At 38.1% G+C, this 25,599-nt stretch overlaps 1 protein-coding gene across 3 annotated transcripts in view; it reads left to right on the forward strand.

The window, feature by feature from the left end:
• The window catches only part of kdm5a (lysine demethylase 5A), a 176,932-nt gene that overhangs the window by 22,476 nt on the left and 128,857 nt on the right, over positions 1-25,599 (forward strand). For all 3 annotated transcript variants that reach the window (XM_069903296.1, XM_069903294.1, XM_069903295.1), the window contains 6 exons: positions 1,658-1,780; positions 13,354-13,524; positions 14,343-14,399; positions 17,981-18,092; positions 23,634-23,743; positions 24,970-25,128. In XM_069903296.1, the coding sequence (XP_069759397.1) occupies positions 1,658-1,780; positions 13,354-13,524; positions 14,343-14,399; positions 17,981-18,092; positions 23,634-23,743; positions 24,970-25,128 (732 nt within the window). The remainder of the gene's footprint in view (positions 1-1,657; positions 1,781-13,353; positions 13,525-14,342; positions 14,400-17,980; positions 18,093-23,633; positions 23,744-24,969; positions 25,129-25,599) is intronic.

Below are 25,599 nucleotides of genomic sequence, written 5' to 3' on the forward strand. Positions count from 1 at the left end.
TTGAATGTCTAGTGGAAATGGTTAGATTCTCTTGTATGAAGAGTCTGTGCCTTCCTTTTTTAATATTTTATTTAAGAATTTTAAAACCACAGTCAGTCTGTGACTTCCTGATTTCATTTTATCTGGGTATTGTCAGAGCATCATTGCTTTTTTGGTGTTCCCAAAAAGATATCCTTGGCCTCTTATTTACATCATACCTTTTGGCACCATTGTCCAAAAGTGGCACATCAATCTTCATGTCTATGCACCATCCCATTACCTTTTTTGAATATTACAATGTACCTAAGTTATGAAATTGTGTTCGATGCCTTGGATTAGATCAACAGCCATCCTGTTAAATATTTGGACCCCCAAACCACTGAGTTCATCGCCTTGGAGTGTCACATCTGACCCCCAGGTTAAATTGTTCACTTTGTCCATGCTATTTGTAAAATTGACTTGGCAAAGTTGCTTATTTGTAGTTGATACTTTGCTTGATTCCAACTTGGTTTTCGATAGTCACTTTCATTCCCTGAAAACTTAGTTTCTAAAGCACTCCAACCTAGCCTGAACCATTTATGTCCCATCACCCCCACTCACCCCATCATCCAACTGCTGTTCAGTTGACATCTTCTAGTGAAATAAGAGCTCGATATTAAAAATTCACTTCTGGTAAAATGGCTCACCCCATTCCATCCCTGTAATCCAGTCTTGGCATGTAACTTGACAGTACATCTTCATTGTCCCAGTTTAGTCTTGTGCATTGCCAACATTATTGCAGCTGTATCCTTAAATTGTCAATGCCCTCAACTTTGCATTTCCTTTCCTAGACTTCTATCATTACCTTTCTGCGTTTTTAAGGTACTCCTTGACTCATCTTCTTTGACTATTGATAGTTTGTTTCTTCCTTAATTTGTGGCTTCATGTCAACATTTTGTTTATATAATATTCCTGTGAAATACCTTGGGTTATATTTCTAATGCTGATGGCATGATGAAATGAGAATAATGGTTAAAGGTGTAATTTTTGTTTTGGATTATTTGTAGGGCTGTCAAATAATTTTGGTTAAAATGCACAAAGATACTTTTTAATGCAATAATGATGCATACTAATGTATAAGCAAATCTTTTTATGAAAAGATGCTTAATATACATTGGATTTTGCAGGCAGATGTTGAGTCCTGAATGGGAATTACTTGCATTGGTCCAGAAGTTCACTAGCTGAAACTAAAATTTTTAACTTGTGATTGTGAAGACTGCCCAAACTAGATTCTATGTTTAAAAATGCATTAAATCTGCTGTTATATAAAATTTAGCACTCAATAAAACAATGCATGTGAGTGTTGCAAATTAATAAAATATTAATGCTTTAATTAATGTTTAAAAAAGCTGAGTGATTGTATTATATCTTTTATATCTTGTGTGTTCTGAGAAATACTGCCTTTTCTCCCCCCACACTGATTTTTGATGAATTATATTTAAAAAGAAAACATTGAATAACCTTGTCTCATTTCTGCTGTATCTTTACATTTTGGGTTTTTCTGTATTTAAATTATACTTAATGCTTGTAATTTCATGACAGGTTTTCCAGAAATTAACTTGACATTGGATGGAATAACTTGCTACTTAAATTTTCAGCATTATTCCTTACTGAACAAGGTTGTGTTGTATGCTTTCAGGCACAGACCCGAGTGAAGTTGAACTTTCTAGATCACATTGCAAAATTCTGGGATCTACAGGGATCCACGCTGAAAATCCCACATGTTGAGAGGAAAATGTTGGATTTGTACACACTCAGTAAGGTCAGGCATTTATCCCACTTCCAGGAAATAGTTCTATGTACAGTACTTTTTTCCTCTCTGAACAAACAATATGATAAGAACAAAATAAAAATGCTGAAGTTTTAATACATTGTATCCCATCTATGGCCTTATTTGTCCGCAAATAGCAAGCTATTATTCCTCTCAATTCTCATCTCTTCCAAATCAACTTGTCCTCATTCCCCAAGCCAATTTTTTTTGTAAATAGTTTAGCCCTTTGGTATTTCTCTCTTCCCATCCCCTTTCATGGCCATCTTTATTGATAAAGAACATGAATGGTTGGCTAGAATGGCATTGTTGAAGTTCCTGTGTGATCGACCATGATCTCATTAAATAGAAGTCAAGCTTCAGTGGTTGAGTCACCTGAATGCAATGATTAAAATATGGCAGGTAACTTGAAGGCATTGATAGACACATGGAAATGGGACATTTTGGCTATTATTGAAACATCTTAAAAAGGGGAGGGCTGACATCTTAATATGCTTGGTAATTGAATTTTCAGGTCAGATTGGGGATAAAAATAGTAGAGAGTGACAGTATTGTTTAAAGAAATATTCTAGGGATGGTGTGTTAGGAAGATCATTCACCAAAGGTATATGGTTTTACTTTAAATGAAATAGAGGTATTCATATTGTTGGGAAAGTATCATGAATCTTCAAACAGCTGAAGAAAATTGAAAAAAAAACTTGTTCATTGACTTCATGGAGGTTACTGCAGATTTGTTTTTTTTTTGATAATGAAATTGGGAAGGTCATAGAAAATCAGTGGGAGAGCATTTTTATTTGACAATAAGGTTTATGATAGTTATGAACAAATAATTTGGGAGGAAGTATCTCTCAAATGGAGTAATGGCAGTTTTTAACCAGGAAAAATGATTAGGCGAAAGTGCACTTGAGGTAATTTGTGTCAGAACAATGAGAGAATGGGGGGGGGGGGGGGTGTGTGGTTTTCTATTTAAATAGAGACAACACTGGCAAATGGTGAAACGTATATTTACTTTATTCAAACTCTCAATTGCAAAGCATGAACACTCACTGCTTGCGTAGTATAGTGTCCTTCAAGACTAAATGTGATTATTGTCTAAAGTTCTTTGAATCCAAATTTGGGGTCTTTCCTTCTTGTTCCAGGATCTCATTGTGTTTCAGTTCATAATGAATCAAATAATGAGTTTATTGGCAATCACATTAAACAATGTATGTGAAAACAGTGCAAGACCGAGTCAAACAAACCGGTAACAAACTGCACCTGCAAGGTATTTCATCATGAGTGCACCACCGAGTCAAACAATCCGGTAACAAACTGCACCTGCAAGGCGTTTCACAATGAGTGCACGACTGAGTCAAACAAACCTGTAAAAATCTGCACCTGCAAGGTGTTTCACAACGAGTGCAAGACCGAGTCATACAAACCAGGACCAATGCCTGAAGAGGGCGCACAAAATCAGTGAACCGGTGCAGACTCGAAAGGCCAACATGGGCTGTTTCCGTTCCGTATATGGTTATATGGTTAAAACAAATTCATTTTCATCCTGTTTCCCAGGACTCTACTTGGACTGCTTCCAGTGAAATTCTATTACATTGATAGACCAATCAAACTCTGATGCTTTTCATCTTCGTTGGACCTGCTGTGGCTGGATTATTGGTTTCAGTATCATCTCCATTTTACCACTTCACTAAGTGTGTGCCATTCTAGTTGTTGGTACAGGGGCACTTGAGTATAGAGGAGAGGGGAATTGATTGCTTCTGACAATTCACACAGAAACCTTAATATCCACGTGTAGTCTGTGAGGTCATGACCAGAGTATTGCAGAGATTCACTCCCTCCACAAGAAGAAACGATTATGCACATCATTTTTAAATTGCCCTTTTTTTAAGAAAGAGATTCCACTAGTGGAAATATCTCAATATCTACCCTGGTGTTCCCCTATTACAATATGTTTATTTCAATAAGATCATCGCTCATTCTCTTCAACTCCAAAGAAAATTGATGTACATTTTTTTGGTCTTCATGTTAGGACAACTTTTTTAGCCAGAAATTAGTGAAGTATATATTTTGTTCAGTATGTCTTTAATGAAATTCTTAAATAAGGTCACTAAAATGGTATAGTATAATCCATGTGTGGTCTCACCAACATCATGAATATCTGTAACATTTCTAAACTCCAAACTCTTTGCAATAAAGACCTTCCTAATTAGTCATAGAGTCATGCAATACAGACATAAGAAACCAGAAATTGTTAGTCACTTGGGTAGGATTTAAAGAGCATTTTTAGGGTGGTTAGAATTAGGAAAGAAATATCAGAAATTCAGTTCTGACACGATCAAGGGAATAATAGATAATTAAAATCAGGGAGTCACAGGAGGCTAGAATTTTAAGAGCACAGATGATATCTGGGAGGGCTGCAGAGTGATAGCGCGCAGAAGAAGGCTCTTTGGCTCACCACATCTATTATAACCATCATGTACCTATCTATATTAATCTCATTTAACAGATCTGGGTCCATAGCCTACTATAGTTTGGCGATTCAAGCACTTTTCCAGATATTTCTTAACATTGAGAGTTTTTGTCTCCTCTACTTTCTCAGGCAGTGTTTCAGATCCCAACTACTCTTGGATGAAAAAGTTCATCCTCAGATCGCCACAAATTCTTTTACTCCTCATCTATGATTGGGGGAAAAGAACAATATGTACTTTATCCATGCTCTCAATTTTATAATCCTCTGTCACGTCCACCCCCACAGTTTCCTCTGCTCCAAGGAAAACAAATATAACCTATCCAGTCTTTCCTTTTAGCTGAGTGTGTCTTGCCAGACAAGATCCTGGTGAATCTTCTCTGCATTCTCTCCTGTGCATTCACATTCTTCCTTTAATGGGGTGACCAGAACTGTGCACAGAACTCCAGACTAAGCCTGACAAAAATTTTGTAAATTTACATAATGACCTTCATGTTTTCTGCTCAGGCTAACAAACTCCCAGCAACCTATATTCCGCCTTCACAGTGTTATCTTTCTGCGCTGGCACATTTTGATGATCTATGGATGTACATCAAGGAATTCCTGATGCTCAAAAGTCCCTCAGACTGTGCCATTCATAGTGTATCTCCTACCCAAAATGTGTCACATCTCCCCTAGCCAAAAAGAGTTCCATCCTGCTATTGCTCTGCCCAATTTTACAGCTGATCACTATTGTCTGTCATCTCAAACTTTCCTCCTCACTTTACACAACCAGCAATTTTTGTGCCAGTTGTAAACTTAATGATCATACGTATTACATTTGTATCCAAATAATTTTCATTTATAACAATAGCAAAGGTATAAACTCGTGGTTTTCAAACATTTTCTTTCTACCCATGTACCATTTTAAATAATCCCTATGCATTAGGATATGATTAGTCAGGGATTACTTAAGGTGGTATATGGGTAGAAAGAAAAAATTTGAAAACCACTGGTGTAAACACTGATTCAGGCGGAACACCATAGTTTGCAAGTTTCTAATCATAAAAGCAACCCTCCACCATCACACTTTCCTCTCCTATAATCAAACAAATTTTGTGTCCAACGTGCCATTGCGGATATGCTAGGCTCTAAACATTTCGGATCAACTTTCTGCATGGGATCTTATAAAATAACTTAATCACAGACTGCATTTTGATTGCTCTCCCCAAGGTTCATGACCTCGGTCTTTCCTACATTTGATCCCACTGCTAATCATTCAACCTCTACAGTATGGCTAATATTTTTTTTGCACCTATATTTTTCATCAACAAAGCTTTCACTCTGCCTCTTCCTCCAACATTTTATAAGGTATCATTGAGGTCCAAGCGTTATGTTGCAGAGCAGCAGCAACAGAAAATCACCAAGAGACTGTTATTGTTTTTCTTTTAAAACAATATATTTATTTCTAATAATAACATAACTTATTACTTAAATTAACCCTAACTATGCATGTGTGTGTGATGCCCACTCCATTTCAACTTAGGCAGAATTCTGGGAAACCATTTCAAAGTTCAGTCTTAGAAATCCTGTGTGAAACTCAGGCTTCAAAACTGATTCCCAGAAATAATCATGAAGGAGGTGGGAGAGACTGAGTGACTGGACTGCTGAAAACTCACTAATCCTTATCGAGTTTCTTGCTGAGAAATATTCTTTTGGACAAATGGTTGTCACAACTTCTCTTTCATTGGGGAAATGAAATGTGATTTCCACGACCTAGGCACAGGTTAGTTGAAATGACCATCACCGTGGTCACGATTTGATGCAGCAGTTCTTCTGCTTTTAAAACATAGATAATGGCCAAGCAAAGTAACCTTTCCTTTAGTCATGGTGGTTCAATAATTCTCCTGACAGGGAAAATCAGCCGAATTGTCCATTTCACAGAGTCACGCCACCTCAATGTCCATCAGATGGCTGGTGGTCGGTTATGAAATCTTGTTTCTTTAAGTGTCCCATTCACATGACTCTCTCACCACCCATTTTCCTGAATAAACAATCATTGTTCTTTCTTTTCCTCCAGAGAATCAACATTTGAGTATAGACTATACTTGATGGTGCCATCCAGTCTCTCCACAACTGTGAATGGTTACAACCTGAACTAACCCTTAAAGCGACAGTCACACTAAATTAAATGCGAGCTTATAATATCTCCCCCAAACAAAGAAAAATTTGAGCTGTAAGAGTAAAATTTTAACTGCAACCTACAATGTTTGAAATAATACATTCACTATTGTTACATGATATAACCTTTTCAGCAACAAATACAAATAAGCTGCAATTTTCTGCGAAACATTGCACACTGAACATCTTGAAAGGTCATCAGCAATTACATTACCCTTGCCTTTAATGAGTTATCATTGAATCATAATCCTGCAAAATTGGACTCCAGTTAAGAATTGTCTATTTTTGTTTTTCATTTTACTCAAGAATATTATGGTCAGTATTCACAAGTGGTCCCTGAACTGAATAGATGTAAACCTTGAAATGTTTCAAAGCCAGAACAAGGGGCAATAACTTTTTGTTGGTGGTAGAATAATTGTTTTGATGTTCATTGAATTTTTTGGATAAGTCAGCCACTGGATAGTCAATATCATCATAACCATTCTTTTGTAATAACACTGCTCCAGCAGCTTCATCACCAGCATCTACTACTAAAGAAAATGGTTTTCAAAGTCAGGTGGCTTAAGCACAAGCTGGTGACTTAAAATGGCTATCAATTTATCAAATGCTTCTTGTCCAAACTAACTTTTCACTCTTCTTCAAAAGGTTAGTTAAAGAAAGGGCAATATCAGCAAAATTTTTACATATCTTTCTTTAATACCCTTCCATTTCCAAAAAACACCTAACAGCTTTCTTACTCATGGGAACAGGAAACTTGGAAATCATCTGAACTTTCTTTGACCAACAACCTAACCAAAGATAAGTCACAGTAGCATGGCCAAATTCACTTTTGGCTAAATTAACAGTAAGGTTTGCTTTTGAAAGTTTATTATTTGTAAATCTGCAAAGGTTTCATTGCAATTGATTTACTGCTTTTATTTTTTTTCTGATAAAACTCAATAAAAATAATTTTAATGGAAAGAAAGTTTGTCAAACAATTTGAAAACAATCGAATTAGACAGACGGATTGATTCAATGTTTTATTTGAAGGGACCCTCATAAGAGTCAGCTTGTATCATCTAATGGACCCTAGACTCCTTAGTTCTGTCAACACGTCTGAAGGCTCTTCCTTGCTAAAAGCCAAGTTCTCAAAATAAGGTTTTAACATGTTGACATGGCAACTCTGCTTTTTGTGTCTCTGATCAGGTGTTTTAACAACATAGCTGACTTCATTCATCTTTGAATCTTTGTCATACCAGCCTGAAAAGTTTGTCTTAAGGGAATTGGAATTTGTTGGGAACAGGATTAACATTTTATCCCTCGGTTAAAAAGTTCTCACCCCTAGCCTTTGCATCATACTGGACCTTTATTTTTGCCTTGAGCGTTTTCAAATTCTTGAGTTAATTTACAGACTTTATGCAAACGATCTTTAAACTTTTGAAACATAATCTAACAAATTCAACTGCACATCCTCATTAACCAATTGGTCCTTCAACAATACTAAAGGTCATCTAACTTGGTGTTCAAGCACCAGCTCAAAAGGGCTAAAACCTAATGATTCTTGTACAGACTCTCTCATTACAAACAAAAGCAAATGGACACCCTCATCCCAGTCCTTCTCATTCTCAAGGTCCCTTGAGATTCTGGATCATATGCAAATGGCATGATTTGGTGAGCTCCCAATTTATAAATTATCTGTTGAAACAGCTTCTTTCTTTCTTTTTCAATCTTTTTATTATTATTATAATTTATAAACACATACAGTTCAGAGATATAAAAAATACATAGTAAGTAATGAATTAATACAGAGATATTAAACAATAATATTACAGAATAAAAATATATCATAAAAAAATTTTTTAGATCAGTTTAGGGTGTGAACTATCTCTAAAAAAAAGATATAATTAATAACAATATATGAAAAAAGAGAAAAAAAAAACCCAAAAGAGAAGAAAAAACAAATCTGAATTAAAAAAAACAAAAAAAAACCTACAGATATAGCTAAAACACGCCGATCACTCCGATCTCATCTTACAGCCCAATTATCATACATAATCATAGAAAGAAAACAGAGCCAGATCAACTCACCACAAATGAAAATATTGAATAAATGGTCGCCAGGTTAACTCAAACTTAGAAGGGGATTCATAGACAGAGTTTCTAATTTTCTCAAAATTTAAACATAGTATAGTTTGGGTAAACCATTGGAAAACAGTGGGAGGATTAACCTCTTTCCAATTCAATAGTATAGATCTTCTAGCCATTAGTGTAAGAAAAGCAATCATACGATCCGCAGGAAGAGATAAATAAGTCAAATCTATCATAGGTAATCCAAAAATTGCAGTAATGGGATGTGGTTGTAAATCAATATTCAAAACAGTAGATATAATGGAAAAAATTTCCTTCCAATAATTCTGTAAAGAGGGACAGGACCAAAACATATGTGTAAGGGAAGCTATTTCCAATTGACATTTATCACATATAGGATCGATATGAGAATAAAAGCGATGGAGTTTATCTTTAGACATATGAGCTCTATGAACAACTTTAAACTGTATTAGTGAATGTTTTGCACATAGAGAAGAAGAGTTTACCAGTCGCAGAATTTTATTCCAATTTTCATTAGAAATATGAAGGTTGAGTTCTCTTTCCCAATCGTTTTTAAACTTTTCAAAAGTCCCAGAATTTATTTTTGTAATTATATTATATAATTTAGATATCACACCTTTTGGAGGGAATTTTGAATATAGTATATCCTCTAAAACAGTCGTAGTCTCCCGATTGGGAAAAGAGGGTAAAGTTGAAACTAAGAAACTCCTAATCTGCAAATATCGAAAGAAATGAGATCGAGGTAAATCATATTTCATGGATAATTGTTCAAATGACATGAAAGAGTTATCCAAGAATAAATCCGAAAAGCATGTTATACCTTTAACTTTCCAGAGTAAATAAGCTTGATCAATTAGAGAGGGATGAAAAAGGAAATTTAGTACAATAGGAGTTTCCAAGATAAAATGACTTAGGCCAAAAAATCTCCGGAATTGAAACCATATACGTAGTGTATGTTTAGCCATTGGATTATCAATTTGTTTATATAATTTAGTAAGAGTAAAAGGGAGAGCAGCTCCCAAAATAGAGCTATTTGAAAAATTTTGTATCGGTTTAATTTCTAAATTTACCCAATGGGGAGAAACAGCTTCAACATGAAATTACTTCCTTCAACTGACTGGATCTCTTTAGGCGAACCAACTAAAGTAAAAAATTTTGAACTTTCAACAGATTTAGCTTTAATATTTCTAAGCAGAAGTTGAAATCTGAAGGCTGTACACATGAGAGTTAACAAATACTTCCCAGCTTTTGACTTGGGCAGTGAGCCAACACATTCTACAATAACTTTAGAAAAGGGTGTGTTTATATTAAAAAAAACCGGAATGGATTGTAAAGGAGCCACTGGGGACCCTGATTAGGTTTACCCACCACTTGACAAATGTGACATGTCTGGCAAAATGAAACAACATCTGAAAATAGGCCAATAGAATTGTTTCATAATCTTAAACATAGTCTTCCTTACACCAAGGGCACGCTATGGGCCAAGGTTAAAATTTCATCCCTATAGGCTTTAGGAGCTACAACCTGATGAACAACTGCCCATTTTTAACTGGTAGGGATATCAGGTGATCTCCACTTACTCATTAACACCTCTTTCTCGAAATAATAGCCAACTGGGACTTTTAAAATTCCATAAACAGAGAGAGCCTTATCTCTCACTTCAATAAGATTTGGATCTCTGTTCTGCCCCACTGTAAACTCTTTTTAGGAACTCTGGTCCAATAAAGGAAGAGGTAAAGTCTTTGGTAGATCATTACAGCCCGAGTGCTTTTTTTGTACTATCAAAGATTCTAGGCCCTGTAAAATCAGTCTGCAGTGGCAAGCTTTTTAGCCGTAGCTTGTGTCAATGTGCAGAATAAATATCAGAATCTGTCTTTGTCTCATCAATGACTGGCTTAGCTGTCAACTGCACCACAGGGACAACTTTACCCAAGCAAGGCCATTTCTTAATAACAAGACCCCCTCCACTGCTAAACTTGATCAAATCCCTGTCGTAACTGGTCCATCAACTAATTCTGATTTCAACATTATCCTGTGCAAAGATGTGGACTCCAGATCAGCCCCCCTACTAGGAACTCAAATCAAATTTATTTCACCTGTGGCAGTCTCATCGCCAAATTCCAGACATGTCCAACACAAGTGACTGGGCAGCCCCAGTAACTTGAAGGATTTTCACTGTCACTTGTGGTGACCCTTTACCGAAACCAAACCCTCTGACATAAAATATTTGAATTCATCCCTAATGTTTTGATTTCAATGTGTTTCATATCTTTGAATGCAGGCATCTGGCGCTGCCTCCTTTATTTTTTTCTCAGCAAGGGCCAATTTGCTTTCATGAAAGAATTTAACCAATCAAATTGAAAATCACTCTATCAATAAGCTCCAATTTTGGACAGATCCCAGATGACCCTACAATTTGTTACGTTGCAGACTACCAGCAATGGAAAATAACCAAGAGACTGTTATTGTTTTTCCTTTTAAAACAATATATTTATAACTACTAATAATATAACATCTTACTTCTATTAACCCCACTATGCGTGAATATACTTGTGTGCGTGTGTGATACCCAAACCATTACAGCTTAGGCACAATTCTGGAAAGTCATTCCAAAGTTCAGTCTTAGAAATCCTGTGTTGAAACTCAGACTTTTAAACCGATGCCCAGAAGGAGGTGGGAGAGACTGAGTGACTGGACTACTGAAAGCTCAACAATCCTAGTCGGGTTTCTTGCTGAGACATATCCTTTCGGACAAATGGTTGTCACACTGCCTTTTTCTTTTATAGGGGAAACGAAACCCAGGCACGGGGCAGTCAAAATGACCATCACCTTGGTCACGATTTGATGCAGCAATTCTTCTGCTTTCAAAGCAAGCAAAGTAACCTTTTCTTTGGTAATGTTCATCAGATGGCTGGTGATCAGTAATGAAATCCTGTTTCTTTAAGTGTCCCACTCACATGACTCTCTCACCATCCGTTTTCCTGAATAAACAACCATTGTTCTTTCTTTTCCTCCAGAGGATCAACATTGAGTATAATCTGTTCTTGATGGTGCCATCCAGTCTTCCCACAACTGTGAATGGTTGCAGCCTGAACTAACCCTTAAAGAGACAGTCATGCTAAGTAAATTGGGAGTTTGTAATACAAGAACTAATCCGACTAAAACCAAACTTGCTATTGATCGGCATGTTATTGGAAGTAGGTTTTGGTTGATGGTGCTATAGGCAATGCTTCCATCACTTCTGATTTAGTGCAGATTGAATATTGTTAATTGGTCTGTCTCATCAAGGATAGCACAGTGGGTAGATGCTTTGTGCTGGTATATTTGATCTACAGTGCCTCGTGGGTACCTAATTTTCAGGTGCAATATCTGTGGTGTCACGATGGTGGTGTGATACAACATGAAGATGTTGTTTTGTGTTAAGATTTAGAGATGCCTTGATGAGAACTATACTGTGGTCTCTCCTACCACAGTTGATATTATTGGTGTGGACACATAGGCTTATGCCTCATGATCGTTCACTCATTAATTTCTGCAAATCCAGTTTCACAGGATTCAACCAGCTTGGGCAGTAGCAATACTGTCAAACCACTCCTGGTGATGGGCAGAGTGCATTCTGTGCCCTTGCTATTTCAGCGCTGCTTCTAGCATCAAAGATGGTAGGTGAGCATGAGGATGAGCTTTGTTTATGTAGATATAATGCTTATGCTTTCAGCCTCTGTACCACACCTCCTATGGATTTGTCTTGATGGTGAGATAGAAAATAGGAAGGCATTGTGGTAGAGAAGTATAGCATGTTGGGTACAGTATTTCATTCTGAGGGCACATCAGTCTCTTGCTTGAATAATGTGTGGGACAGCTCTTCTAATTCAGACACCTATTCCAGATGCATATGAAGTAAACTATGCATGATGGGCTGAGTTGTGAGTGACCTTGCAAGCCTGAAGTTGTATATAGGGCACAACAGCATATTTCCTCCTTGAAGGACATCAGTGGATTTCTATGATAATTAACTATTTTTATGTCCACTGTTAGCAGGTGGTGTTTTCTTTTGGATTACAGATTATTAATTGCATTTAAATTTTCACAGATGGCATGCTGATATTTGATTATGTGCTTCTGGGTTGCTAGTGTAGTCACTAACCATTGTGCTGCCATCTTCTGGCAAATGGGGGTCAATATGAGAACATCATGAATCCAGAATCATTTGACATGAACTTGGAATTGAGAACAAATCTCTTTACAGACATACACACATACACCTGCTTGGATTTGTATCTGAGAATTTTCCAATCTAATTACTGAACTGCTTGTAATGTGGCCAGATTGGCTGAATTTCCATCATCTTTTTCCAGTTTGGAAGGCACTTCAGTTGACCATATCACAAACTTTTCCTGATTTTCTTGTGATTCTCAGAGATACCTTAACTGAGCTTCATTGAGATCTCATTCTTTTAAATTTGAGAGTGCAGGCCTAGTTTACCCAGCCTCTCTTTGTATGGCATACTCACCATCTGTGTAGACTAGTGGATCTTTGCTACTGGCAAGTTTAAATAAGGAGACCAGGACTGTGTGCACATACCAAATGTTGGTATGCCAAGGTCCTTTAAAATCCAATAAGACTTTCATTACTCCTGCAGTCTCACCCTCTTATGAGATAAATCAAAACATTTACTGTGCTAATTCAGAACACTTAACAGGGAAGGCAGCTTCCATGGAAAGTTAAAGCCATTCAAGTTTATGGCCCTGAGCCCTTCTCAGGAGTGCATCAGGAATGTGGACTTTGTTTAATTTTATGTTGATTGACTCTGTCTTTGTGCCAATATATTAATTAAAGTTGCTCTTTCCTCGTCCAGGTAGTCGGAAGTGAGGGTGGGTTTGAACTGGTGTGTAAAGAAAAAAAATGGGCCAAAGTGGCCAGTCGAATGAGCTATCCCCAAGGAAAGGGCATTGGATCTCTTTTGCGATCCCATTATGAGAGGATTCTATATCCATATGAACTGTTTCAGTCAGGAGCCAGTCTATTGGTAAGTTCAATCAAAAAAGTTTATTCTTATTTACACATCTCTGAGATTATTTCACAGTACTTGAGAGTTTTTTTTATTGGAAGCTATCAAATCTTTATGCATTGCAATTAATGCAATTTTCAATAAAGTTCTTGAATGGTCTACGGATAGTATTCAGCCAATAATTTTTGAAGGTTCGTGGAAAATGGCTCATTACTGTGCTATATATCTAAATAACTAAAAAAAAATTAACTTGCAATATATATTTTTCTCATCTTTTTACATGATGCAAATTTTCATTGTCCAACCAGGAAGGACCAAGTTCCAATATTCACAAAGCTTTTTTTACACTAATTTCTCAGTTTGGAGAATAATAAATTATTTTTACCATTGGGGTGTATAATTAATATTTTTTAGTTGTTTAAATCTGCCATCATGCTAAGTATTCAAAAATGCATTAGTGCACCAACTGTGTTTAAATTATTCTGTTGTGTGCAGTGTGGTTTCTGGAAATGCTTAGGTGCGGCGGCAAGATCAGCTGCTTCCTTCTCCCTGTTCCTTGTATCCCCAGTAGCTTCGTAATATTTGTTTACAAAAATGGGTCCTAATGTACAGATTTTATTTATTTACACTTCTAATTAGTGTTAATTCTGCCATGCCTGTAGGAAAAAGGTATCTCAGGGTTGTATGTGATGTCATGTATGTACTCTAAATCTAAATGTTTTAGAGTCCTGAAATATCAGGGACATTTCTTGGATGGGCTGATATCACTTTAATGAGTATCTCATGCCTTGTCTATATTTTGCTGATAAGCTTTGCAATCATTTGTCTTGTTGTAGACTCCTGGAAATGCCTCGATGCGGTTCTTCCCTGACTCTATGGAAACCTTGAAACAGGTAGGTATTGCATCACCAGTGCCATGGTGTGATTTATAAATTCCTGTGGAATTGTTAAAGTACTTTGGGTCCTGAAGTTCGAAAACTCTTTTATACTTCTGAACTAAGAAAGGGCTAGGGTTATCTTCTACTGTGCCATGAATGTGTCATGAATCCCTGTCTTTTGATATTTTAAAACCATGAATTTCCATGCCCCACTTCTGCCAGGGAGGGAAGGGATTCATGCCAGGATGGGGAGTATACAGTGATGGGGAGGACAGGAATTTGCACCCTCTTACTGATATTGCTGTAAGTTGTGGATTTTCTATTAAAGCACATAGTTGGGGATGGGCTTTTCTGGTTGTCACAGATTTGCAGGAATGTTTTATGGATGGGACTTTTTTTTTGTCCTCCCCACATTATATCTGGTCCATTATTTGAGGTCTTGGACTTTGTTGTTTGAATCCGGTCACTTCAAATCAGCAAGATTAGCTCCTGGATCTGCTCAAGCTAATTGAATGCAATTCTAACCCTATGCAATAAGACCACAAGCTCCTGCCAATAAAATCTGGGGTTTTATTTCTAAGCTTGCAATCATTTGAATTTGAAATAACACTGAACACTGGTCTTGGTCATATTATTAACCCTGAAGGTAATGTTATATATTTGTCCTTAGTCTTTTTTTAAAACAAAGTACATTAAATAACTTATGAATTTAGTTTCATTGTGGCACTTTAATCTGCTCTCTCCACATTCGATCTGTTCAAATAAGTGACTCCTTAACAAGCCTTTCCATCAATGATAATAAGTTGCTTTTTATTACCAGAATTAACAAAGATGGAACCTTTTGCGGTCTTGAAGTTCATTGGCATTATTTCTGTATTTCAGTTTGGAATGATTATAGCCAAAGTCTCAATCATTTCCATTCTTGTTTCCTTCGAAACGTTGGATGCATCTGATATAGACTGGATCCCTTCTCATTTCTTTATGGTTAATTTGTTTACTATCCTCTCATAGGATAGTTTCTCTTCCTCCAACCTCATCTCTCTCATTAATGTCATGACCCTTTGTGCACTCTCTCATTAAGACCTGAATGCAATTTTCCAGCTATGGTCTCATTATAATTGCAGTCATGACTTCAATTCTCCTAATTATTTGCCACACCAGCATGTTAACCTTGTGATTAATGTAAAAGGGTACCCAGGGCACTGTAAACACCAGAACATTAATTTGTCATCATTTTTATGATGTCCTTGAGAGGGAAGCTCTGGAATGTCTATGCATGGATGAGTCACCCGCCCTTCAGGTCCACCAGCAAGCTGTGGGCATGCAGGAAATCTGCCCCAATGAGCGGTTGTTCCACTGCTGCCCATGTGAAGAGGCTGCCTCCCATCTGCAGTTGGACCCTGCAATCATTTGCCATAGGTCCTGATGGTGCTGTTGTTGGCAGCTCTCAATATGGGGCCCACTTGCACATTTCTAGTTTCCTGCAGTGTGGGCAGGATGCTGACCTCCACTCCTGTGACCACGAGGAACCGCTGTCCGGATCAATGGTCCCTCACATACTGGAGGCTGTCTTGTTGGCCAGCCGTCGTGGTCTGGCCCCGGTGTTTCCCTGGTACATGCATGGTGGTCAGCATTGGTGGGGTCTGATAGAAGCACCACATGTGTTGGGCTCACTTCCTTTGTGGGGTTGCTTCTCTCTCTGGTTCGGCCTGGGTCTGGCTGCAGGGTTTGGTGACAAGCCCCGTGGAAGCCAAGCAGTCTCTTTTGCTTCCACAAGATGTCCGCTTGTGCTGTGACTTTACGGGGGTTACTGAGGTCGGTATCCTCTAGGAGCAGTTGGACGTCTTCTGGTAATTATTCTAAGATTGCCTGCTCATACGTTATGCAGATTTCATGCTCCCCAATGTGGGCAAGCAAATAATTCATCAGGGCCAATGGGGACCAGTTCCCCCAGCCCATCTAAGTGGAGCAAATGTGCCCCTCTTGCCGTGAGAGCTCAAAAGTCTCAATAAGCAGCTCTTTGAAGGTGGGCCCCTGGATGAAATTGGCCACCTGGCTCGTCGTGTCCTGGTCCATGGCACTCACCATGTGGTAGTACTGGGTGGACTCTGCTGTGATCTGCCGGATCTGAAACTGTGCCTCAGCCTGGCCAAATCAGATGTGGGGCAATTCGTCCAGGAGCGTGGACTGCTGCCAGCTTGTTCATCATTGGGTTTAGATGCCGTCTAAACCGTTGGGGTCACCAGTTGTAACGGTGTGCTACTCAAAGAAAGACGCACATGGGTGTAGTGAGGTGTAGCTCTGTTTTATTGGCACTGAAGCCCGGCTTTTATACTGTTGGTATTCCCGCCGTTTGCCCCATCAACTGATGTTACAACCCGCATAACAATAGCGGTTGCCTGGACCCCCTTGCATTACAGCATTTTCTTCCCCATGTGCTATCACCAAACTGTTGGCTGTGCAGTGGGGGCCAGCACCATGTTGGGGATGCTGGCCCCTATGCTGCCTTAGCTGTATGACCACCAGTTCGTTTGCTGGAACCAATGCCGCTGTACGGTCTGCTGTCTCCTGGTTACGCTCGCTGCCCGAAGTGTTGGCCCGATTGCCGCGGCGGCATGCTGCTACAAAATGGATAATTTCTCATTTATTCTTCACCAGAGTCCACTTGCCATTCCCTCACCACTCACCTGGGTTGTAATTTTCTCATCCAGTATACAACAGTTTTAGAGAAACTCAGCAGGTCACCCAGGTCCAGAGGAAGTAAAAGGCAATTGATCTTTTGAGCTGAGCCCTTCATCGGGAGTATCAAAGATCAGGCAGATGCCTGAAAAAGAAGGTTGGGGTGGGGTAGGGATGGAGAGGAGCATAGGCTAATGGGTAAGAGCTAATAAGTGAATGCAGGTGGAGGTTGATATTGATACTGTCTGGTTGGAGACTGCTGAGATGGAATAAAAGGTGTAGTTCCTCCAACTTGCATGTGGCCTCACTTTGGCAGTGCATGAACCCATGGATAGACGTGTCAGTGTGGCAATGGTGTGTGGAATTAGTGGTTAGCAACTGGGAAGTCCTTGATGTGGCAGCAGATAGAGCAAAAGTGTTCCACGAAACAATCTCCCAGCCTCCCTGATGGAGTGGAGATTGCATTATGAGTGCCAGTAAATGATCCCTTTATCCTTCACACAAATCAGCTCAGTTTTGTTCTCCATCCCTGCATTTCCTTTGATTTTTCTGTTGTTTACGATAGACATTTACCAGGAGCCTCTTTTTAATCTATTTACCTTTCTCATCCAGCGATCTCTACTTTTGACTTGCCTGCCTTTTTTTCCCCCAATTGGACTATGGTCAGGCAGTATGCTAATCATTTTTTAAATTGTAGGTCTCATATTGCTCTGCTATTACTTCACCTGATGATCTTTCTTTCCTTTTCACCTGTTCTAATTCATCAACTCACATTAGCTGCCTTACAGCTGAGTACTTTCATAATGGCTCGCCTTTAATGATCAAAGCCTGTGTGGATATCTGCATCTAATAAGCACACCTGCATTGGCAGCCCTAGCTCAATGATTCAATCTTTTTATGGTCTACTTGCTTTGTAGGCTGACCCTTCTGAGGATGATTTTTCCAGAAACCCAGAGTTGCGGAAGCTTCAGATCTTTGGTGCTGGTCCCAAAATGTTGGGCCTTGGTCTAAGGACAAAGGACAGAGAAGGTGAGGAGATTGAGATGGTTTATGATATGTTGAGACACACAATATTGTTCAGTAACTGCAATTAATATCAATTTGAATTGATATCAATTAATATCAATATTGATGATTTGAATTGCTTTCATTCAAACAGCTTAGCGTAGTTAAGAGAAGAAAGGCTATCTGTGTTACCAAAAAGTATGACAGTATATATAGCGCGCTGTTGTCTTTTGACTTGGCGAGAAATTGGGAAGCTCCAGAAAAAAAGGTTCAATATTCCTAGCATTCACTTGTATATTTAAAGAAATCTTTGCTTTAAGTATTCAGTAGTTTATTTCATATTGAAGGATAATCTTTGTATGTGATGCTGATAAAGTTATTATGTTGTTTAGCACACTGTGGATAGATGGGGCTACATGTTGATTGACATCCCAAAATAAGGCAGTCAAGTGTGCTTGACGTGTCCTTTAATTTGCTGAACAATTAATTGAAATCCTGTTCTAATGAAATTAAAAGCTATTCATAATCTAAAGATAAGAGCTTATTGCTTTACTCTAAACTTGGAGCTTGGTTTGATATCATAATGTATTGAAAAGTACTCATAGAACATGCATAAAACAATGCAGCACAGGAACCAGTCCTTCGCTCCACTTGTCTATTCCGAATCAAAGAAAAACTCTGCTTCTTGCACTTGGTAGATATCCCTCCATCCCCTTCACACTAACCTTGAAGCCTTTTAAATGCTCCTATTGTATCAGTATCCACCAGGACTCCTGGCAGCCCTTTCTAGGCACTTACCACTCTCTTTGTAAAAAAAATTGCCCTGAACATCTCCTTTTTCTCATCCTCATCGTAAACACATTGTCTATTGTGCGTCACTTTGGTCCTGGGGAAAAGATTCCGACTTTTCACCCTATCAATGCTTCATGATTTAAATTTTTTAATTTAGACCTATTGCACAATAACGAGCCTTTCCAGCCCAAGTGCCTGACCTGCCCAAATACCCAAATTAACCTACAATTCCCGTTTGCTTTGAAGGGTGGGACGAAACTAGAGCACCCAGAGGAAACCGATGCAGACTCGAAGAATGTAGAAACCTTGCAGACAGCTCTGAATTCAAACCCTGGTCACTGGTTCTGTCATAGCTTTGTGCTAACCATGTTGCTAATCTCTATCAGGTCACCCCTCAGCTGCCTCAGCTCCTGAGAAAACAACCCAAGTTTATTCAATCTCTTCTCCCAACTCGTACTCTCCAAATCAGGCAACATCCTAGTAAACCTTTTCTGTACTATCCTCCTCCCCCTTCCTGGAGCCTTTTTTGTGACTCCATCACCATGGAGGCCCCAGGATAGATCTGCAGAGATATTGAACCCCAGGAATGGAGTATCAGAATTGCACTCTGCATTCCAAGTTCTGCCAAACCAAAGTTTAATATGGTTGCAATGTGATTTCCTTACTTTCATACTTAATGCCCTGTCCAATTAAGTCAAGCATACCCTATGCCCTCTTTATCAACTTGCCTGGCCATTTTCAATGAGCTATGATGCTGGACCACCAGATCTCCAGTATATCAATACTTTTAAGGGCTCTGCCATTAACTGTTTCCATTCCATTGATCTGCCAAAGCTCAACACCTCGCACTTGTCTGGATTAAACTTTACTACCATTTCTCTACTCTTATCTGTTACTGATAGGCATCCTGTTGCATTCTCTAATAACCCTCTGTAACACTAACCATAATTTCACCAACCTTTGTATCATCTGCAAGCTTACAAACCCACCGCTTATTTTTTCATCCAAGTCACTTATGTATATCCCATAAATATCACTGGAACACCACTGGTCACAGACTAGCCAGAATAAAAGACTTCCACTGCTACCCCCTTGACCTTTGAGCCAGCCAGCTTGATATTCAAACTATCAACTCACCATGGATCCATGCACCTAAATTTCCGAATCAATCTACCATGAGAGACCTTGTTAAATGCCTTGCCTAAGTTCATGTATATGACAAACACTGCCCTACACTCATCAACCGTCTTTGTCACCTCCTCAAAAATTCAGATCAAATTGGTAAGCTAACGGTCTGCCCCTCACAAAAACATGTTTATTGTCCCTAATCTGAAAGAAGCCTAAGGAACTTTGGCAGGCATGTCCTCCATGTTTCTTAACAACTTAGGGTGGCGCATTTAGCGTAGCAGTTAGTGCAATGCTATTACAGCACCAGTGACCCAGTTTTGAATCCACTGCTGTATGTGAGGAGTTTGTATTTTCTCCCCATGACAGCAAAAGTTTCCTCTGGGTGCTCTGGTTTTTTCCTCATGTTTCAAAGATGCATGGGTTAGTAGATTAATTGGTCGCATGGTTCAGAAGGGCCTATTACTGCTGCATCTCTCAATTAAAATGATGAGAAATTAGACAAAGGGGAGGTACAATGAGACCTAGGTTTCATGGTGCATCAGTCATTGAAGGTTGGAATGTAGGTACAGCAGACAGTGAGGAACACAGGCAGTATGTCAGCCTTGATTGCCAGAGGTTTTGTATCTAGAAGCAGGGAGTTCTGACTGCAGTTGTATGGGACCTTGATGAGTCTATAACTTGTAATGTGAGTTTTAGTTTCCTAATTCGAGGAAGGACATCTTAATATTGAGGGGGTTTAGTGAAGGTTTACCAAACTGATTCCTGGGATTGCTGGATGGACTTATAAAGAAAAAATGGATAGTAACTGCTTGTAATTTAGAAGAATGGGAGGATCTCATTGAGACATAGAAAACTTTGACAGGACTAGACAGGGTAGATGCAGAAAAAATGTTCCCAATGTTATGGATGTCTAAAACTGGGGTCACTGTCTAAGAATAAGGAGGAAGCCACTTTGGACTGAGATAAGGTTAAACCTTTTCGCTTGGAGAGTTGTGAACTTGTGGAACTCCCTGCTACAGAAAGTTGTGGAGGCCAGTTCATTAGTTGTATTTTAATGTGAGTTACATGTGCCTCTATTAGTTAGAGATTAAGCAGTATGGAGAGAAAGTAGGGATAAGATGGAGGTTGTCTGATCAGGCATGATTACATTGAATGCTGTAGCAGGCTCGAAGGGCTGAATGGCTTTCTGCTCCTATTTACTACGTTGAATGTCCTCTTGCTCGTACACTTTGTACTGCTGTATGCATGTTTTTTACCAACTTTATTTAAGATTTAAAAAAAAACCATACAAAATACGTAATATAAAAAAACAAAAATTAACTACAACTACCCTCCCCCTCCCTACCCACCCTCAGCATACCCGGCAAGGGAAGCATACAAAGAGCAATTAAAAAAGCTTATACAACACTTTAAGATATTACTAAGCCCGCACAATTCAAATAAGGCGACCACATCTTAATAAAAAAAGTCATAATTATTATACAAACTGTAAGTTATCTTCTCCATATAAATACAAGATTTCAACTCATTATGCTAACGAATTATATTCACCTCCTCCTTCCATGAAATAGCCACGAATTTATGTGCAACCGCCAATGCAATACAAAGAAAAGCTGTCTGAAACTTATCCAACCCCAAATCAGTAAGTAGTGCAGTACAACCCAACAGAAAATTTTTTGTCTCTAATAAAAATTTAATCTTAAACAATTTTTGAAGAAATTCCCTAATCTTTGCCAAAATGGTTGAACCTTACCACAAAACCAAACTGAATGTAAAAATGTTCCTACACATACTCCACATCTAAAACACACTTCTGAATTACTAAATCCATATTTTTTCAATTTCTCAAGGGTCAGATACAACTGATACAAAAAGTTATAATTAACCACACTATTATCTTACATTAAGCAATTTAGTCACTCCATCATGACACATAGTCTCCCAATCAGCCTAATCAATATGACAAATCACTTTCCCATTTGGTCCTAGATTTATCTAAATTTATTTTATCCATTGTGTCTTGCAACAATGTGTACATCTCAGAAATAAAACCCTTATTTAATGAGTGAGAAATCAAGAACTCAAATTTCATTAACTTAGGAATTTTCATCTCTTCTGAAATTATTCTTCACTTATACTCTAAGCTGATAAGACACAAATAAAGAATTCACTGAAATTCCAAATTTCTATCGAAGTTGATTAAAAGATAAAATTAAAGTTAAGATATAATACGTTACAAACATATCAGTTTGAACAATTGATTCAAAGATCTAAGCAATATTATTATGAGTTAGGGGATAGAGCTCAAAGTTTTAGCATGGCAATTGAAAACAGAACAAGCATCGAGAAATATCAATGCAGTGCGCAAAGGTAACTCAGTTACTTAAAAACCTCAGGAAATCAATGACCAATTTTTATCATTTTATCAGAAATTATATACTTCAGAGAGAGTTTGAGATGATGGTGCTATTGAAGCTTTCTTGTCTGATTTAATTTTGCTAAGATTGGAAGAAGATGATGTGAGGAAACTAGACTCTTTTACTGATTTAGAGATAAAGGACGTTATTCAACAAATGCCCAATGGGAAGTCTCCAGGAGATGATGGATTCACTGTTGAATTTTATAAGGTTTTTTGAGGATTTGTCTCCTCTATTTATGGATGCCTTTCAACAAGTGACTCAGGAACAAGCTTTACCAGATTCGTGTTTGAGTGCAATAATAACGGTTATACCAAAAAAAAGACAGATCCTTTGAATTTAGTTTCGTATAGACCAATTTCTTTATTGAATGTAGGTTACAAAATAAGAGCAGAAGTACTGGCAAATAGACTTGGTAAGTATTTGCCTCAATTGGTACATACAGATCAGGCTGGTTTTATTAAAAATAGGTATGCTTCTGATAATATTTTAAGAGTTATTTCGTTCATCAATGCATCATGTCAGCAGCCCAATCTACCAATGGTAGTTGCTTTAGATTCTGAAAAAGCTTTTGATCGGGTCGAATGGAATTTTTTATTTAAGGTGTTGGAGAAATTTAAATTTCTTTTTATTGGCTGTATGCATGTTGAAGCTGAGTTTCTGGAATACTTGCAAATTGACCCTGACTGATTCAAGTATTGATGAATTGAGTGTTGACTTTGCACTCTTTATTTTGCTCTTAAATTTGAAATTGTGAGCAAGATATTGGGAGTGAAAAAATTCAGTTTCTCCTCCCACCCACCACCCCCCCCCCCCCAACCCTACAGATTGGTACCTGACTTGCTGAGTATATCCCCCACTTGTGTTTGTAACATAAGACAAAATTGTCAGTACCTTGGAACCCCACCCAGATCAATCCCATTATTATCTGATGTATGCATATTCACATTCAGGCACAGGTTTCTGGGCTGGTGGAATTTCTTTTGGAGTGATAAAATGGTACATTTCTGAAACAAGCCCTTCAGTTCACCATAACCTGCTAACTATCAAGTGTCCCTCAATATTAATCTCACTTTTCAGCATTTGATCCATGGCTTTTGCCTGGGGAGAATAACAGATAATATATATCCAAAACTAAATTCGTGTACTTTCTTGCCTTCAATCAAACATTTCACTGCAGAATGAAGATTTTATTTTCATTTTGGGTTTTGGGTGGATTCTGTTTCAGATGAGGAGTTTTCAGTGACTGTGAAGTCAATGGGACATAAGAAGAGTTCAGAATCACAATTGCCTCGCATGCAAATGAGACAGCGGAAAGGAGCATTGGCTGTAAACTTTGTAAGTTCTGAGCTAGATTGATAATGTCCTTTTGTTGTATTGATTTATTTTAAAGCTGTTTTTACTGTATTAAAACTGATATTCCGATTGTTCAGAAATCAAGATGGTTTAACATCTGGCTCATTTGTGTCTTGAACATGAGCTGGTATCCAGAACACAGGAAGTCAGGAATGAGGGTAGATTAGTGGCTGGAGCTGGAGTCCAAATATGCTTGTATATTCCTTGCTTGTAATAAACTCACTTTTTAAAAAAAAAAGTGAAGTTAAAGTGTGTTTGGGTGTTAATAGAAGTAACATCCAATAATTCATGAAATCCACTCGTGTGCTACAGAGGAACAGGATAATGATAGTGAGTTTATTATCATACATATAAAATTTAATTTTATATTGCAGAGAATAGGGGCTAGATGGATGGGACAAAGAGTGTATCTTGAATAGGTGAAATTGGAGTTGCTTTTGAGACTAGCTATAGACTAGGGGTTTCCAAAGTGGTCATATCAACCCCTGGGAGTCGATATACTTGTTGGGGGGGGTGGGGGGAGTGTCAATTCGAACTTTTGAAAATAGCGCCTATGCAAGGGGTGGCTATCATGTTGTATTTGGCTTCATTCTCTTAATAGTACAGATCAAAGGACTGACGGAGCCAAGAAAGAGGTATATGTCCAACGCTGCTGCCACCCTGCTTCCCCCATCTATCACCACCACCAACCCAAGGATTCCATGCCTGGGTGTCGATGAGGTACCAAGGATTCCATGAAGGGTTCAATGGTCCAACAGGTTTTGGGACCCCTACTATGGACAAAGAAATTTGGTTGATAAGTTATGGAGGCCAATTAAAGAGAGCACAAGAGAGGACATGAATAATGGAATATAAAGTCTGAAATAAAGGGCAGGCTGCACTAATGGAAAGAGAAAAGCTGAGCTAAGGTTACAGGCAGATAACCCACAGAAAAATGAGTGAACTTTGGAATAGTCACAAATAGGGATGTAACTGAAGTTGTTGAATTTGATAGTCTTGTTACAAAAGTAAAGGATGTATACAGATACTTGTATGTATAATTAAGATTTTTTTACTATTTTTTCTGTTGGATCTTACACATTTAGCCAAGTTGGACTGCTTTAATTTAAATTTTCATTTTGGAAAAATGCAAAAGTCATTTACTTTTCTAAATATGCTTAGTTCATAAATAGATGATTTAATCACTGACAACTATTCATCTCTTGCAGATTGACTTGTATGTTTGCCTTGTATGTGCACGTGGTGATGATGAAGACCGTTTACTTTTATGTGATGGATGTGATGATAGTTACCACACTTTTTGTCTCATTCCTCCCCTTCTGGATGTGCCAAAGGGAGATTGGAGATGTCCTAAATGTGTGGCTGAGGTAAGAAACTGGTGTGGATTTATAAATAGTTGCAATGGAGTTGAAGAGGTGATAAAAGAACTCAAATCTGCTTGCTTTGTTAAGGAAGTCATCTACTTGTTCACTTTTCAATGAATGAAGCTCAGATTCAGATGAGATTTCATATTTATTGTCAGAGTACATACATGAAATCACGTACAACCTTAAGATTCTTTTTCCTGTGGGGAAAAGGTAGGATACTACTTATTGGTAGTGTGAAAAAAAATTGTACACAGCGTACATATGTAAACAAATAAAGACGTAAACAGGTAACTAATGTAAACAAACTGCGTAATACAGAGAGAATAAAATAAATCAATAAAGTGCATAAATAAGAGTCCTTAAATGAGTCCCTGATTGAGTTTTTGTTGAGGAGTCTGATGTTGTAGGGGTAGTGGGTGTTCTTGAACCTGGTGGTGTGAGTCTTGTGGTACCTGTACCTGTTTTCCTGAT

The sequence above is a fragment of the Narcine bancroftii genome, chromosome 11, assembly GCF_036971445.1.
Source record: "Narcine bancroftii isolate sNarBan1 chromosome 11, sNarBan1.hap1, whole genome shotgun sequence".
Taxonomy (NCBI): Eukaryota; Metazoa; Chordata; class Chondrichthyes; order Torpediniformes; family Narcinidae; genus Narcine; species Narcine bancroftii.